Genomic DNA, 16,435 nt, shown 5'->3' on the forward strand with positions numbered 1-16,435 from the left:
GATGATAATCTGCTCGCTATTTTATTTCCGATTTCACCTATTAAGGTGGAAAAAAGATAAATCACAGAATAATAGTGATAGTTATAAAATATACAGGGTTTTATATATCAGGTAGGAAAAATATGCACCATGTCTGTCACCCTTTCTGTAAAGTCAGTGGGCCATATTCGGGGCTCCTTACCAGAGCGTTGTCATGATCCTTTTGTAGTTCATAAGCATGATGATTGGGTGTTCACGCGCCTGCGTGATATGTGCCTCCCTCAAACCTTGTTACGACATCGGCACATTACCCGTCTGACGTGAACTTGGAGGATCTTTACTTTTTTATTTTTTTTTTATTGCAATGCAGAGCTGGTTTTGACATTTAATTGATCTTCATTGTTTGTAGTTATTTTGCTGTGCTTTCGCGGTTCTGACGTCAATTTTTAACCCCCGTTGGGCTGTTTTTGGAACTGATGTTTTCATGCCTGGAATTCCTGTCTTGAGAAAGAGTCCGCTGTTGAGCAAAGAGTTGGCGACTGATCACTGAAGGGGATTCGGTAAAAATTTTAGTGGTCTGAGCGTCGTGGTATGGTTCCCGGCCACAGGTGGATGCAGACACGGACGTCTGAAGCTGTGTCCCGGCTGTTCCTTAAGTGGGATCGCGAGCTCGAAGCTGCTCCTTGCCGGTTCCAAGGGAAAAAGAACTAGAGGAACCACGGTTCTGGAAGACTAACCCCTTTCCTAGCCCTTTACCTGCCACGCCCGCAACGCATCGCTTAGTCCCTGTCCCTGCGGGTTCCCTGACGGTGAATCTTGGACATTTGACCTTGGGTTCCCCAGGGGCGAGTCACGGCGCCTGACCATCCCTGGGAGTTTGCCGATGACCTCATACAGCTTCCATCCTGTCGTAGGAGCCCGGGGAAGCACACTTTGTGCCAAGGAGTGAGCCGGGGGCACAGAGAGATGAGTGGCGGACAAGGCGTGGGGGGCTTGGGGTGGGGGGAAGCTGTATCCGCCGCTTCTCAAACAAGGACCCTGGGCGGGAGACCCTGAGCCGCTGCTCAAACTTACGCTGCCCCGTAGGGCTGCTTAGTTTTCGCCGTGCATCTATCAGGTTGCCTCTGGACTTTGGGATTCCTCTGGCTTCCGAGCCCCCGGGCGTCCAGAGAAGGACCTAACAGGGTTTTCCCATCTAGGTGTATGTGATATGGGGGTGGGTGTGTGTGTGTAGGAAGAGAGGTGTGAGGGGGTGGTGCTTAAAGTGAAGGGAGGCTGCAGGGCTTGGTCTCGCCTTGGATAGCGCACCGCTTGCAACTACTCTGCATATCCTACCTTTGCTTCGTTTCTCATTCCAACCTACACCCCGCCACCGCCCTCGCTCGTTCTATGACTTAAGGCAAAAGTTACTTAAACTCTCTGTCCCTTAATTTTTATCAGAAGTAAAATAAAATGTGGGTAATAAGAGTCCTTCCTTCTTAGAATTGTTATGAGAAATAAAGAAGTTAAATATACGTAAATTGCTTAGAACAATTTCTGGTCACTGGTAAATTCTGTACAGGTGTTAATTTTATTATTAACCCACAGCTTCTGTATTAACTTAACATTTCCTCTTTTCCGGGGAGTTTTATGGTTAGGACCTTTCCTCTCTACCTCTTTCACTTGGCCTTCCTTCCTTTCTCTGACCAATTGGTGGCACTCATGATTTTCTAAGCAATTTCAAACAGCGACTAAAAACTCTCCCCAAGGGGCATCTCGCCTATGGAGATCTCCCATATATTACACCCAAGATCTCCCATATATCTCCCATATATTGCACAACTATGGGAGCAAGATGCCAATCCCAGACAGTTACTGTGTTCCTCCCTTGTGGGACTGACTGCCCTGTTCCACGTGTCTCCCCTGCTAAGCCCATGCAAGATGTCACTCCCTTATGAGGAAAGTACTTGTATTGGAAGGGTTCACCCCCTTTACACTCTGAGTTTCCTGAGACCAGAGACCATGCCTTTATCCCCAGTGCCTGGCACAGTTTAGTCATGCGATAAATGGTTGTTGAACCCACATGTCCATCCACAGAGAACTGGCTGAATAAACCACGGTACAGCCACACAATGCAGTTCTGTGCATCTATACAAAGGAATGAAGACCATCTCTGTGGAGGCCATGGAACCCTAGGATATATTAAGCGAAAAAAGCTTGCCTCCCTCCTAAGAAGGATGGGTGCATTTACTTACATTTTATTTATTTTTTTTCTTCTGTGCCTGTGGTGTCTGGAAGTTCCTGGGCAAGGGATTTGAACCTGTGCCACAGCAGTGACACAAGCTGCTGCAGTGACAATGCTAGGTCCTTAATCTATTGTGCCATAAGGGAACTCCATTTCCTTGCATTTTAAATAAGCAGCAATGGAAGTATAAATTACAAACTAATAAAAAGTGTTATGTATAAGAAAAGAAGAAGGAAAAAATGGGTATGGAAGCTAGACTTCTTTTCATATACTCTGTGTTATAGTTTTGACTTTAGCATCATCTAAGTATTTTACATAATTATTTTAAAGACTTCCCACTGTAGTGCAGTGGGTTAGGGTGTAGGTTGCAGCTGCAGCTCAGATTTGATCCATGGCCAGAGAACTTCTGTATGCCACTGGTGTAAACAACATATAAATAGAAACCAAGGTCTTCAGTGAAAGATAAAGAGATACAAGTATCAAATCAACGAAGTTGGGAGTTCCCATTGTGGCTCAGTGGAGATGAATCTGACTAGTATCCATGAGGACTCGGGTTGGATCCCTGGCCTCACTCAGTGAGTTAAGGATCTGGTATTGTGGTGAGCTGTGATGTAGGTTGAAGACACTGCTCAGATCTGGAGTTGCTGTGACTGTGGTATAGGCCAGAGGCTGCAGCTCTGATTTGACCTCTAGCCTGGGAAACTCCATTTGCTGAGGGTAAGGCCCTAAACACACACACACACACACACACAATCAATCAATGAAGTTATATGTAGATTCTTCTTTTTTTTTTTTTTTTTTTGGTGGTACCTGAGGCATGTACAAATTCCCAGGCCAGGGATTGAACTGGCACCACAGCAGTGAGCCAATTCACAGCAGTGACAAGTCTGGATCCTTAACCATTGAGCCATCAGGAAACTCCAGGTGTAAATTCTATCATCCAAAATTTGAATTGGCAATGGTAGGATGAATTCACAATTTTTCTCTTTCTACAAAATATATCCTAGCAGTGTCTACTGAAAAGGCCAAGAATCAAGGATAATCCAGACTATGAACAGCCCTAGTGTTCAAATTCATAATCTAAATGCCATTGCCACTGAGGAACCAGAATTCCTTTAGGAAGTGACTAATTTTATTTATTTTTAAAGCATCTTTTTTCTTTCTGTCTTTAGTGCGACACCCTTGGCACATGGAGATTCCCAGGCTAGAGGCTGAATTGGAGCTGCAACTTCCAGCCTACACCAGAGCCACAGCAACCCTGGATCTGGGCTGTGTCTGTGACCTACACCACAGCTCACGGCAACGCCAGATCCTTAACCTACTGAGCAAGGCCAGGGATCGAACCTGTGTCCTCATGGATACTTCTCAGATTCGTTTCTGCTGAGCTAAGATTGGAACTCTGGAAGTGACTAATTTTAGAACTGAGGTAAGGATTGAGTAAGATGAGCCCATGGCATTTAATTGTAACAGAAAGTAAAGTAGCTATCAAATACTACTGAGGTTATGTCAAGAAAAACCCCAATGATGAAGAGGCACCCTTGGCCAAAGAAGGAAAAATTTGGGCTTAAAAAATAATGACTAGTTGGAGTTCCTGTCGCAGCTCAGTGGTAATAAACCTGACTGGTATCTGTTAAGATACAGGTTCAATCCCTGGCCTCACTCAGTGGACTGGGGATCTGGCATTGCCATGAGCTGTGGTGCAGGTGGCAGACGTGGCTCAGATCCTATTTTGCCAGCAGCTGCAACTCCAATTCGACCCCAAGCCTAGGAACTTCCATATGCTACAGGTGGCGGCTCTAAAAAGACTGAGAAAAAAAAAAAAAGACTCATGAATTGAAACATATCAAATATATATAAACCCATGAATTCAAAGTGATACTAAAAAAGAAAAAAAAATCCCTCTCATTTACACTTGGATCACCTGAGGAACCAACTCTTTATTTTGAAGTTTGGTAAAGGAAAAAAATCAAGCATTTATTCTGCTCTATGTTTCAGGGTACCTGAATAGTTTGTAAGGGCAATAAATGCCACAGAACTAGTAGCTTTAGAAAGATACTGTTCACAAGTCCTAATGAAACGCTGGGGTCAGCCAACAGTCATCTATGGCTATTAGAATTATGAAGTGGAAGGGAAACTTATAATAGCTGAATCAAGCTAACAAAACCTGAACCCACTGATTTATCTTAACATCAATAAAAGTGAGACAACAGATACCATGTGCCTCTTGATGCAATGCAACAGGAAATACACACTATCTATGAAATAATCTTACACAAAAATTGGCCCTAAATTTAATCAAACTTTTAGATCTAACTACTAAATGGCAAGAAATATGAAGAACAGAAACAGTTTAAGACACCAAGACAGGAGTTCCCGTCCTGGCACAGTGGAAATGAATCCAGCTAGGAACGATGAGGTTGCTGGTTCGATCCCTGGCCTCGCTCAGTGGGTTAAGGATCTGGTGAGCTGTGGTGTAGGTGGCAGACGAGGCTCGGACCTGGCATTGCTGTGGCTGTGGCACAGGCCATCGGCAACAGCTCCGATTAGATGCCTGCCTGGGAATCTTCATATGCTGCGGGTGTGGCCCTAAAAAGATAAAAGACAAAAAAAAAAAAAGAAAAAAAGAAAAAAAAAAGAAAAGACACCAAGACAATATGGTCAGCTAAGCTAAGAATATGAAAATTCCACAAATTACCTGGTTTCTTCAATAAATAACAAGCATGAAAGAAAGGAAGAATTGAAAGTGTTTTTACTTCTTGTCAGTTCTCAGGACTTTTTTTTTTTTTTTTCCACAGCAGCCAAATCCATCCATATCTGTGAGCTATGATGCAGCTCATGGTAATGCTGGATCTTTAACCCACTGTTCGGGTCAGGGATTGAACCTGCATCCTCACGAATACCAGTCGGGTTTGTTCCGGCTGAACCACAGCGGAAACTCCCTGAATTATATACTTTAAAGTGTTGAATCTTGTGGAATGTGAATTAAATCTCAGTTAAAAAAACTAATTTAAAAAGTATTGAGAATTTCAAAGAGCTTTTCTTTTTGTTAGATATTTCAATAGATATATTTTTCTATGTTAGAAATTAAAACTGACAAGTTTATTTTTCATTTTTTGGCCACACTCACGGCATGCAGAAGTTCCCAGGCCAGGGATCAAACCCAGGCCACAGCAGTGACCCAAGCTGCCCCAGTGACAAGGCCAGATCCTTCAGCTCTGCCACAGGAAAACTCCAAAAGTGACAAATTTTTAAAATATCCATTGAATTTTTTTAAATCTAGCAAGAGTAAATCAATTGCATGCTAACTAAAAACTTATTTTTTTTTAAATAATTACATTTTCTAAGAAAAAACAAAAAGAGAGATGAGTGGCATTATTTTACATTTTTGTAAATAGATTCGAAAAAATTTGCCACTGTCAGATCTGGTTTAGTAGGAGACAGCTGGGTCCTCAGATCTGCTGCTGCATTCAGTCTGTGTGGGAAAACCCCACCGTATACTCAGGAAAGAATGAGAATAAAAAAGACAAACAATATGTTAATATTATTATAAGAATAGTTTTGACCTGGCAGATCTTCTGAATAGGGTCTTGGAAACCTCTCAGAGGTCACCAGATCCTACTTTGTACTAGAAATTCCCACGAGTATTAACAATTGATATCATATGATATCTGGAATTCACTTTTGAATACTCCGTAGAGAGGGGTGATGGGAAGGAGTGATCAATAAATGAGTGAAAAAAGATTATCAACCTGTTGATAATGTTGAATCTGGGTCATGGCTGTTCTTGTTTTGTTTTGTTTTTATGGCCACACCTGCAGCCTATGGAGGTTCACAGGCTGGGGGTTGAATCAGAGCTGCAGCTGCTGGTCTATGCCACAGCCACAACATCACCAGATCTGAACTGCACCTGCAAGTACAATGCAGCCTGTGGCAACTCCAGATCCTTAACCCACTGAGCAAGGCAAGGGATCAAACCTGAATCCTGATGGAGACCACATTGTCTTCTTAACCTGCTGAACCACAATGGGAACTCCTGTGACTGTTCTTATATATATTACTCTTTATGTTGGAATGTATGTCTGATATTTTCCACAATAAAATTTTATTGTTCCTGTTCTTATTTTTTAATCAGTGCTGGTTTGATTGAGCAACAAAGACCTTATGGTAGTTGGTAAGAGAGAAAACCAAGTGAGAGATGGGGTATACAAAGATGCAGTGCTGAATTCAATGGAGATCCTTCCTTCAATAGGTTTTTATCTGCTGGGGGACCCAGTGATAGGTAGGTATGAGGCAAAGCTATAATGAAACTTTTGAGAAAATGGCACCTTTAAGGGCCACCAGACACTCTGCTCAGGACCTTAGGTCCATTGTTTCCTTCTCACAGGAGATTGGTGTCATTATCTCCATCCTGCAGATGAGGAAACTGAAGCTCTGGGATGTTGAGTAACTTGCCCATGATCTCACAGCAGAAAGTGGTAAAGCTTCGATTAAAGCTGGGTGCATTTGACTCCTGAGTCTTTGCTCTCCCCAGCTCTCCCCTTCCTTTGTAGAGCCTCCAGATACACAATCCTAGACTGTCACTCTCATTGTGTACTTCATGAATGCACCCCCTGTCCAGCCAACAGAGGCCTGGGAAGTGACCTGGGAAGCCCATAGTCTTTAGAAAAAAACTAATAATAATGTCAACTGGATTGGTCTTTTTTTTTGCTTTATTTTAGGGCTGCACCCATATGGAAATTCCCAGGCTAGGGTGTACAGCTGCCAGATTACACCACAGCCACAGCAACACCAGATCGTTAACCCACTAAGCAAGGCCAGGGATCGAACCCATGTCCTTATGGGTACTAGTCAGGTTCATTTCCACTGAGCCACAATGGGCACTCCCTAGATTGGTTTTTACTCTGCACTTATCCCCTCATTTAATCCATACAACTTAAATTCATGGAGTAGGTATTTTATCCAAGGGTGCCCTCCTCTCTTTGGCACTTTTTCCTCGTCCAGCTTTTGAAAAGAATCTGGCAACATCCCTTAAAGGATTAAGTGAATTCAGTGGCAGCTGTACTCTTGAGACATGTACCCTTTATCTGCTACAAATAACTATATGTAAGGATATGGGTTCATGACCACGAGAATGAACAAGCAGGTTCCTTGTGTGACTCTTCATAAGGTAAAAATCAAAAAAAAAAAAAATCATAGGCTCATCAACAGCACATCCCCACTGGGGAATCATCCAGCCATTTAATGAAAGAACCAGAGGCCCAGAAGGGATTTCCACAAGGTGTGGTTCAATGGTAAATGTAAGATGCAAAAGATGCTATGATCTCCCAGTTATAGGACAATGCTTTTCTTTTTCTTCTACTGTTTATTTTATGGGCACACCCATGGCATATGGAAGTTCTCAGGCCAGGGACTGAATCTAAGCCACAGCTGTAACCTACGCCACAGCTGTGGCAATGCTGGATCCTTTAATCCGCTGCTCCAGGCTGGGGATTGAACCTGCACCACTGCAAGTACCCAAGCTGCTGAAGTCAGATTCTTAGCCTACTGTACCATGGAGGGAACTCATATAAGACTGTGCTTTAAAAATAAATGCCAGAAATTCTCTTGTGGTGCAGAGGGTTAAGTATCTATTGTGGTTCAGGAATGCTCTCCCCCCCCAAAAAAAATGAATGCCAGGGAATTAATTCCCTGTTGGTCTAGAGGTTAGGATTCAGTGCTTGCACCCCTAGGGCCTAGGTTCAATCCCTGGTCTGGGAACTGAGATCCCACATCAATCTACAGCATACCTCAGCCAAAAACAAACAAATAAACCTGCCTGTCTATGTAGATACATATGTAGGTGTAGGTGTAAGAATACTTGAATAAGGGAGTTCCGTTGTGGCTCATTAGTTTAAGAACCCAACTAGTATTCATGAGGATGTATGTTTGATCCCTGACCTTGTTCAGTGGGTCAAGGGTTTGATGTTGCGGTGAGCTGTGGTGTAGGTCACAGATGCAGCTCAGATCCCGCATTGCTGTAGCTGTGGCTGTCAGCTGTAGTTCAATTCGACCCCTAGCCTGGGACATTCCCTATGCCTCAGGTGCAGCCCTGGAAAAAAAAAAGAAAAAAAGCAATACTTGAATAAGGAGAATATGTGGGAGGAAACATCCTAGGTTCTAGCACAAATGCCCTTGGGTGCTGATGTGGGGTAAAGAAAAGATAGGAAGGTGGAGGAGCTTAGCAAAACCAAACTGAAAGTAAATGGAAAGAAAAGATGACTATGTATTTTTACAAAGCATATATATGTGATTATATTTACGTAAAATTATGTATGAACGTGGTTATGTATAGAGAGATTAAATTCTTAAATCTTTCTTTTAAGGAGAACTGGAAGAATGCAGTAAATTCCAGAGGTTTTGTGGCTAAACATTTAGCAACACCTTTCAGCTAATGATTGATGATTTAGGGTGAAAAACTCTTCATAAGGAAAAGCCAAAGTGAGAGAAAGTAAAAAAGAAGTGTTTGATCTCTTTCATTCAACTAGGAGTGAAAACTGATGTGATTACAGCTTGACTGTATTGCAGCTACATCTTTCAAGGTTTCTATGGTCTAAACATGGTTAATCATAGGACTCTGAAATACACTGTAAAATAATTACTGCTTGCAGCAAAGCTACCTTTTTGAGTATAGGCCAAATAGAAAAATGATAGTACAGTATTTACAAGCCTTGAATACCTGTGGAGAGTGAGGCAAAGACCATGTCCTTTTGCATATGATACGAGACCATATATATACATATATTTTTTTTTTTTTTTTTTTTTTGGCTGTGTCTGTGGCATGTGGAAGTTCCCAGGCCAGGGATGGAACCCAGAGGCTATACAATTTTCAGCATTGATTGTGACTATAACTCATGAACTAAAGAATATACTAATTAGGAGCTCCCACTGTGGTGCAATGGATTGGCTGTGTTTTGGGAGAGCTGGGAGAATGCTGGGATGCAAGTTCAATCCCCAGCCCGCCTGGCACAGTGGGTTAAGGATCCAGCCTTGCCACAGCTGTGGCTTAGGTTGCAACTATGGCTCCGATCCAATCCCTGTCCCGGGAAATCCACATGTGTGCCACAGGGTGGCCACAAAAGAAGAAAAAAAAAAAAGGATATACTAATTATGTTGAAGGTTTACATGTTCATAAAGTTTATAAAACAAGCACCAAATGACTCTTATCTGAAATTTTTTGAAAGATTATAGAGCGCTATAAAATATATATAAAATGTAACTAATACATGTCTTGAATTCCTCAACTTTCCTTTGCCGATACTATCACCATCTCAGGCCAAGTCTACCTCCCCTGAAATAATCTAATATCCTTCCAAATGGCCTCTTGCTTCCATTCTTGTCCTTCATCTCATCTCCATTGAACAACTAACTCAAATAAGGTGACTTCTCTTCTTTTTTTTTTTTTTTTTTTTTTTTTGTCTTTTTGCCATTTCTTGGGCCACAACTGCGGCATATGGAGGTTCCCGGGCTAGGGGTCAAATCGGAGCTGCAGCTGCCAGCCTACGCCAGAGCCATAGCAACTCAGGATCCTAGCCGTGTCTGCGACCTACACCACAGCTCACGGCAAGGCAACGCCGGAACCTTGACCCACTGAGCAAGGGCAGGGATCGAACCCTCAACCTCATGGTTCCTAGTCAGATACGTTAACCACTGCGCCACGACGGGGACCCCCTTTTTTTTTTTTTGACTTCTCTTCTTAAATCCCCATTATCATAAATTGAAGTTCCTCACCACAGCCATACATGATCTGACCCCCGTGTCCCTTCAACCTTGCTTTGTACTATTTTCCTGCCTCTCACGAAGCTCTAACCACATGGGATTTGTTCTCCAACTATCCAAGCTCAATTTTGCCTCGAAGTTCTCACATATGCTCTTCTGTCCAGCCTTTCCCCAACTCTTGTCAATCTTCTGAGCTCAGCCTCAGTGCCTCTACTGGTCTTGCTTAAAGGCCTCTCCTGTAGTCACCTCCATACCCTGCTCTCGGTTTAACTTAGGAAGGCACTGCACACTTTTCTATGGCTGGCATGTGTAGAAGTTTGTTTAGTCTCTATTTTTCTTATTATACCACAAATGACTTAGGAGTAGAGACCCTCTTGGATTTTGTACTTTGGCACAGGACACAGTGGCTGGCACATAGGAGGCACTCAATTACTCTGTGCTGGCTGTTGAATAAATAGGAAAAAATTGAAATATGTACTTTTCAATAGTTGACTTTAAGTATAGTTATTACTTTATGGCTCAGTGGGTTAAGAACCCGACATACGGTTTGTGAGGACGCAGGTTCAATCCCTGGCCTTGCTCAGTGGGTTAGGGATCCAGCACTGCTACAAGCTGCAGCATAGGTTGAAGATGCAGCTCAGATCCAGCATTGCTGTGGCTGTGGTGTAGGCCGGCACCTCCAGTTCGATCCCCTAGCCTGGGAACTTCCACATGCCGTAGGTGTGGCAGTTAGGGAAAAAAAGGAGAAAAAAAAAATTCCATATCAGACTTCTCCACAAATGGCATGTTCAATGGCTATCAGCTAGGCCCAGTGAAATAAAGCAAATCCTTTTTTATGCAACATGAATGCAGCACCTGTGATAAAGTGCATGCTCACCAAAGAGTGATGCATTAATTGGGATGACTGGAGGAAATACGCAAGCTTTCTTGTTTCTTCTGGACCTATCATTTAGTCCCCTTATTGGGGATCTTGACTTTAGAAACTAAAATAGCTTATATTTGAAAATGACTTTGAGCCTTTATTCTGCATTCTTTTATGTATGCTTCTTAACCACACTTGGAGGCAGTTACTATGATCTCCATTTCACAGAGGAGAAAAGCAAGGCTTAGAGAGACTAAGGAACAAGGCCAGGGCCTCCCAGCTAATTAGAGGCAGAGCTGGGTTTAAAACCCATTCTTTGGATTCCAGTGCTGGCTTTGTTTATTCCTCTATATGAATTAACCTCATAATGAGGAGCAGAAGGGAGAGACCCCTTGTTTCCTAAAACATAGCCTCAGTTCATTGCTGACTCTTGCCAGTGAACTTTTTGTTTCTCAAATACAGAACCTTCACCCCTTTGAAAACTAATAATGATGAACAAAAACCGTGCATTCAAAACGACTCTTTCTTGATCTGTGCTTGCTTCGTGCATTTTTTTTTGCAAACTAGACTTTAAAGAAATTCTTTCTAATTTATTTTATTCTATAGCCATGGCTCACTTTAAGAAAAACTGATTTTACATGAAGATTTCAGTGTTTCAAAGTATATAAGTTAAAAAGTGAAAAAGCCCTTAGATCTTATTTTAAAGACTTTTTTAAGTCATTAAAAACTCAAACAGAATTCCTTTCAATAATGAAATCCGCCTGGCACACTTAAGGCAATTATTCCATTCAGTGTGCCCAATCGCCAGAACACACAAAGCAAACCTATAATGCACTGCCTGTTTCTCAATATGAATGTATGAGTTTTTAATCTTATAAACCTGTAATGAATTTGCTGGGGTACTCTCTTGGCTCTGTCCTCAGCATATAATAAAGCAGGAGTCTGCTTCTTTGCATCATAATTAAATTGAAGACATTACATCCTAACCACAAAGAAATGCAGATTTCCCCCTCCTCGGCAGTCTCCCTTTCAAAAAGTTTGCTTAAAGTGGTGCTTAAAAGATAATTCTAGCTTGCTAAATTTAGGGTGTGGAAAAAGTCCAAAATGAGAATATTCCATGGGTAATTGTGGAAGAAATGTTAATATGTTCAGGAGGGCAAGGATGTCTTACACTCTTGATGCTTTTCTCTCTTTTTGCCTTGACATCTGGCACATAATTTAGCAAGGTTAAATATTACCCAAAGCACCAAAGGATGCTTTACCACCAGGATCACATTTTACTTTTGTGTGTTTGTTTGTTTTTTTAGGGCTGCACCTGAGGCATATGGAAGTTCCCAAGCTAGGGGTTGAGTCAGAGCCTATGCCACAGCCACAGCAATACCAGATCCGAGCCACATCTGCAACCCACACCACAGCTCACGGCAACGCCAGATCCCCGAAACACTCACTGAGCAAAGCCAGGGATTGAACTTGCATCCTCATGGATACCAGTCAGACTTGTTTCCACTGCACCACAAGGGGAACTCCTTAAATATAAAGTGATTTCATACCTGAGTTATTTTTCAAACAAGCCTCAACTCAAAATGTATGCATGAGTGATCAGAAGGGACTTATCTTCTTCATATCTGAGGCAGATTTCTGGTTATACTCAGTTCACTTGTTTTTAAAACATTAGATGTACAATTTATATATATATGTCACTGAGTTGCTATCCATCGTGCCTCCAGATCCATTTCCCTTCCTGAAACAAACCTGGTTTTTCCTTCTTTGGGGGTTGGATTTTTTGTCCTCTCTCACATTGCATCGTATCCTTAATGCATCAGCATCACCATGGATCCCATTCCTGTCTTTGAGGATATCAGCCACCTTCTTGAGACTTAACGCACACATATATTAAATACAGTGAAATTCAGAGCTGGTCCCTGGGTGGCTTACGCAATCACTTGGGTGTAACCCCTTTGTAACTGACCTATCTTTTCAATCATTCATGACAATGATGGCCCAGCGGGAGGTTCTGCAGTGGCTTTGGAGTTCTCTCAGAGAATAGGCTAGGATGAAGGAAAAGAGTGGCAAAGAAAGGAAGAGGGAGAAAAAAAAGAATTAGAGAAGAGAGAGGATGGATAAGAAAAATGTGCTTAGTGAGTTCCCCACAGTGGAGCAGCAGGTTAAGGATCTGGCATTATCACTGTAGTATCTTGGGTTGATCCCTAGCTTAGGACCTTTCCCATGCTTCGGGCATGGCCAAAAAAAAGGAAAGTAAAGAAAAATGTGCTGAGGGAGTTCCCTGGTGGAGCATCAGGTTAAGGATCCGGCGTTGTCACTGCACTGATCTCTGGCTCAGGACCTTCCACTTGCTGCGGGCATTCCCCCAAAAAGAGAAAGAAAAGAAAAGAAAAGAAAAGAGGAAAGAAGAGAAAAGAAAAGAGAAAAGAAAAGAAAAAAAAGAAAAGAAAAGAAAGGAAAAAAGCCTGTGACAGGTGAAAGACTGTGAAGAATACTCCAAAGCCATCAAAAATAACTTCCCGGGCCCCCTGGTGTTGGTGCTGTTAGTTTCCCTTTTGTAGAGGAAAGGCCCTAGGTTGGAGCTCAGACTGTCACATGGAGGCAGGATCAAAGGCCATGCCAAAGCACAAAGGTGACATTGGTGATGTCCTCCGCATCTGTGGAGGCTGCCAGTTTATCAGGAAGGGAACTACATGCGTATGCTTTTTAAAATAGGATCACTAGGAATCCAACGCTGTTGCTGGCATGGGGCGTGGGAAACAGCTTGACTCTTTTCCCATGAATGGCTTTGTACCAGCTTGCATGACTGGTCATCAGTTTGTCCTGCTTGTCTCTCATTTGGCCACCTCTGTCCCTCTGAATCTGTGTGCCTGGCTTTAACAAAAGAGTACCCTGTGAGTGATACAGTCAGGGGTATTCAAGAGGTTATTCTAATGCCCACAGGGACGGAGAGGGTGGTAGAATGGAAGGCAGAGGTGGGGTTAGGCTAATGGGGAAAACATGGCACAACTGGGGAGGCATAAAAGGCCCAAGTGAGGAGTTTGAGCTGTGGCAAAGTGGGATCAGCGGCATCTCTCCAGAGCCAGGACACAGATTCAATCCTTCATCTGGCACAATGGGTTAAAGGAGCCACAGCTGTAGCGTAGGTCGAAACTATGGCTCGTATCTGATCCCTGGCTTTGTCAATGGTGGATACACATAGGATTTCTTTAAAAGTCATCCATTGCAGAATTAAAAAAAGAAAAGTCCATGCTCTTGGATAGTGGCAAGCACATCACTTGACAGTCACCTGGGGTTTCTCTCCTCCACAAGGCAACAGCCCAGGAGCTAAAAGCAGCTGCTCCTTTGAGTGTCAGGTGCCCAGCTGCACCCGGGTCTGCCCAGCCATGAGCACCAACTGTACCAACAGCTTCTGTGGTGTAACTGCAGGGTTGGGGGGCACCACACCTCTCCTGTTGGCCTGGTTCCTCTGAGTGCACGGGCATCATCCACTACAGATGCTCAATGGATGCTCCTCCTGGGCACAGTACCCAAAGTTCATTGACTGGGATGACCATTGGTCCTGCCCTATTCCACAGAGCAGGGGGCAATCACAGCCCAGCTGCTCCGTGCTTATGAGAGCTATGAAATTTGTTCCCAACCCTCTCAATCCATTTTGCAAATGCATGATGGACTCACCACCCCTTGAAGATATTGACAAAGTAGCAGGGCGAAGGTGTCAAATCTGAGTGCAGCCATAGGAGCATGACCAGTTAACGATATGATATTTCTAGATGTGCTATACAGGGTGTGACTTGTCAGCCAGTGGAGAAGAAAAACAGACATCGGTCAAAGAAATCAAGCCTCTATGGCAGCTACCTGGACCTTGAATTGTGTTAGGAGTTCAATGGCTTGAATTACAAGAGTTGTATGACTGACGAGTCCTACTAGCTGGAATGCTGTGGCGGCATAATCAACTTTCTTTACAAATATTCTAGAAATCATATGAATGAGCCTGGCACACTGATGTCAGCCCTAACCTAACCCATGTGGAGCAGGTAATAATCTAATACTGATACTTCTTATCAAGGATTAGGCACCTTCATGCACATGTGTCTGCCTTGAGCATGGAGAAGTGAGTAGAGAGAACAGGCCACAGCTACTGGCAAAAGGTTAAAAGAAACTTGTTATTAAATTTAATTTTCTTTAAATACATACCTTTTCCCCACCCTCACCCGCTTGGGGGAGGAAAAGAAAACCCCCACCTTTTCCACTGGGGGGAATTCCACGTATAAAGCCTGAGATGGTGAGGATTAAGTATAAAAATACTATTTACAAGGGGGAAGGGGGGGTCTATTGCGACCTTACTCTTCAGACACCCCCATCCCCAGGCCCCTTTTTCCTCCTTTAGACAAAACCCCTGGGAATCCACTTGGGTGGAGAACAAGCCCTTCCTCTGCTGGGGTGGGGGTGGGGGGTGGGGGGGATGGAGCACCCAACCTGGAACAGGAAGCTCTGAGATCAGTGAACAGATAGCACCTCAATGCCAGCGGGGGAGGGGCTGCCCTCCACCCCCCTGCAGTCAGCAGGCCAGGTGGCCAGCCTTCGCTTCCACAGGTCCCATGTAAACAGCGACTTTGCTTCTTTTAGTTCCTGCTCTTCCTGATTTGATTTCCTCCAGTGCCTTGCTCCCTGGCTTTCACTGGAGGCACTTGGTTCTACCATCTCTCCTCCCTCCCCTTCTAACCTTCCTCTGGAAGGACTGGGGAGGGGGCAGGGAAATAACGGGTGGGGCAGAGCCCAGCTCATCCCTTCTTCTAGGTCAGGGCAACATGTCCACCTCAGGGGAACCCTCAAGGTGGGGTGCTGAAAGTTCTTGGCCCTACAGGAGTAGATTTCTTTCCCTAGAGGTGGGACAAGGCAGGCACAGTCCAGTGCCAGGATACAGGCTTCCGGATGGGCCATGCCGTCAGTGTGGAGTAGCTGGGAAGAAGGCTTCAGGACTCAATGAAGGGGGCAAGTCTAGTCTCCTCCTGATGGTGGAAGGCCAGCCCTGCGCCCCCTCCCCTCCAGGTCAGCATGACCATTGCCACCCAACAGTCTTGTTCACCACAGCTGCGTGGAAGGATCTGGTCCCCCCGCTGCGAGGCTGGAGGCGGAGTCTTCTCCAGTCTTCTCCACGCCTCCGTATGGAGGCGGCACTCACACCAGTTCATCCAGTAGAATCCCGATGCTCTGAGTGGCCTCTGAGGGACCAGCAATGGGCTTGTTACACATGGGGCAGACACAGCGTACTTCCAGCCACTTCACCAGACACCTGTAGGCAAAAGAAGATACCAACCCGCTCCAGCTGTCTTTTCATAGAGCCCCGCTGCTTCTCAGAACAAGAACTTCTCTATCCTTGCCCCAGTCTAAGCCCTCGGGCCTGCCTGGTGTCCAGACAGGATGTAGGGGATCACCCCCAAGGGACAGATGGGAGGGGAGGCCCTAGAGGCCCTAGAAGATGTTCCCTGTGTCTTGGGAGCACTGGGACACAGGTTTGATCCCTGGCCTGGTGCAGTGGGTTAAGGATCTGACATTGCCACAGTTGTGGCTTAGGTCCCAACTGTGGGTCAGATCTGATCCCTGGCCCA

General features: G+C 44.1%; 1 protein-coding gene across 2 annotated transcripts in view; it reads right to left on the reverse strand.

Annotated features, from left to right (window-relative positions):
* The window catches only part of RNF122 (ring finger protein 122), a 40,278-nt gene that overhangs the window by 8,248 nt on the left and 15,595 nt on the right, over positions 1-16,435 (reverse strand). For both annotated transcript variants that reach the window (XM_013984095.2, XM_013984096.2), the window contains exon 6: positions 182-16,119. In XM_013984095.2, the coding sequence (XP_013839549.1) occupies positions 16,005-16,119 (115 nt within the window). In that variant the 3' untranslated portion in view covers positions 182-16,004. The remainder of the gene's footprint in view (positions 1-181; positions 16,120-16,435) is intronic.

Source organism: Sus scrofa, unplaced genomic scaffold (assembly GCF_000003025.6).
Source record: "Sus scrofa isolate TJ Tabasco breed Duroc unplaced genomic scaffold, Sscrofa11.1 Contig2345, whole genome shotgun sequence".
NCBI classification, from domain to species: Eukaryota; Metazoa; Chordata; class Mammalia; order Artiodactyla; family Suidae; genus Sus; species Sus scrofa.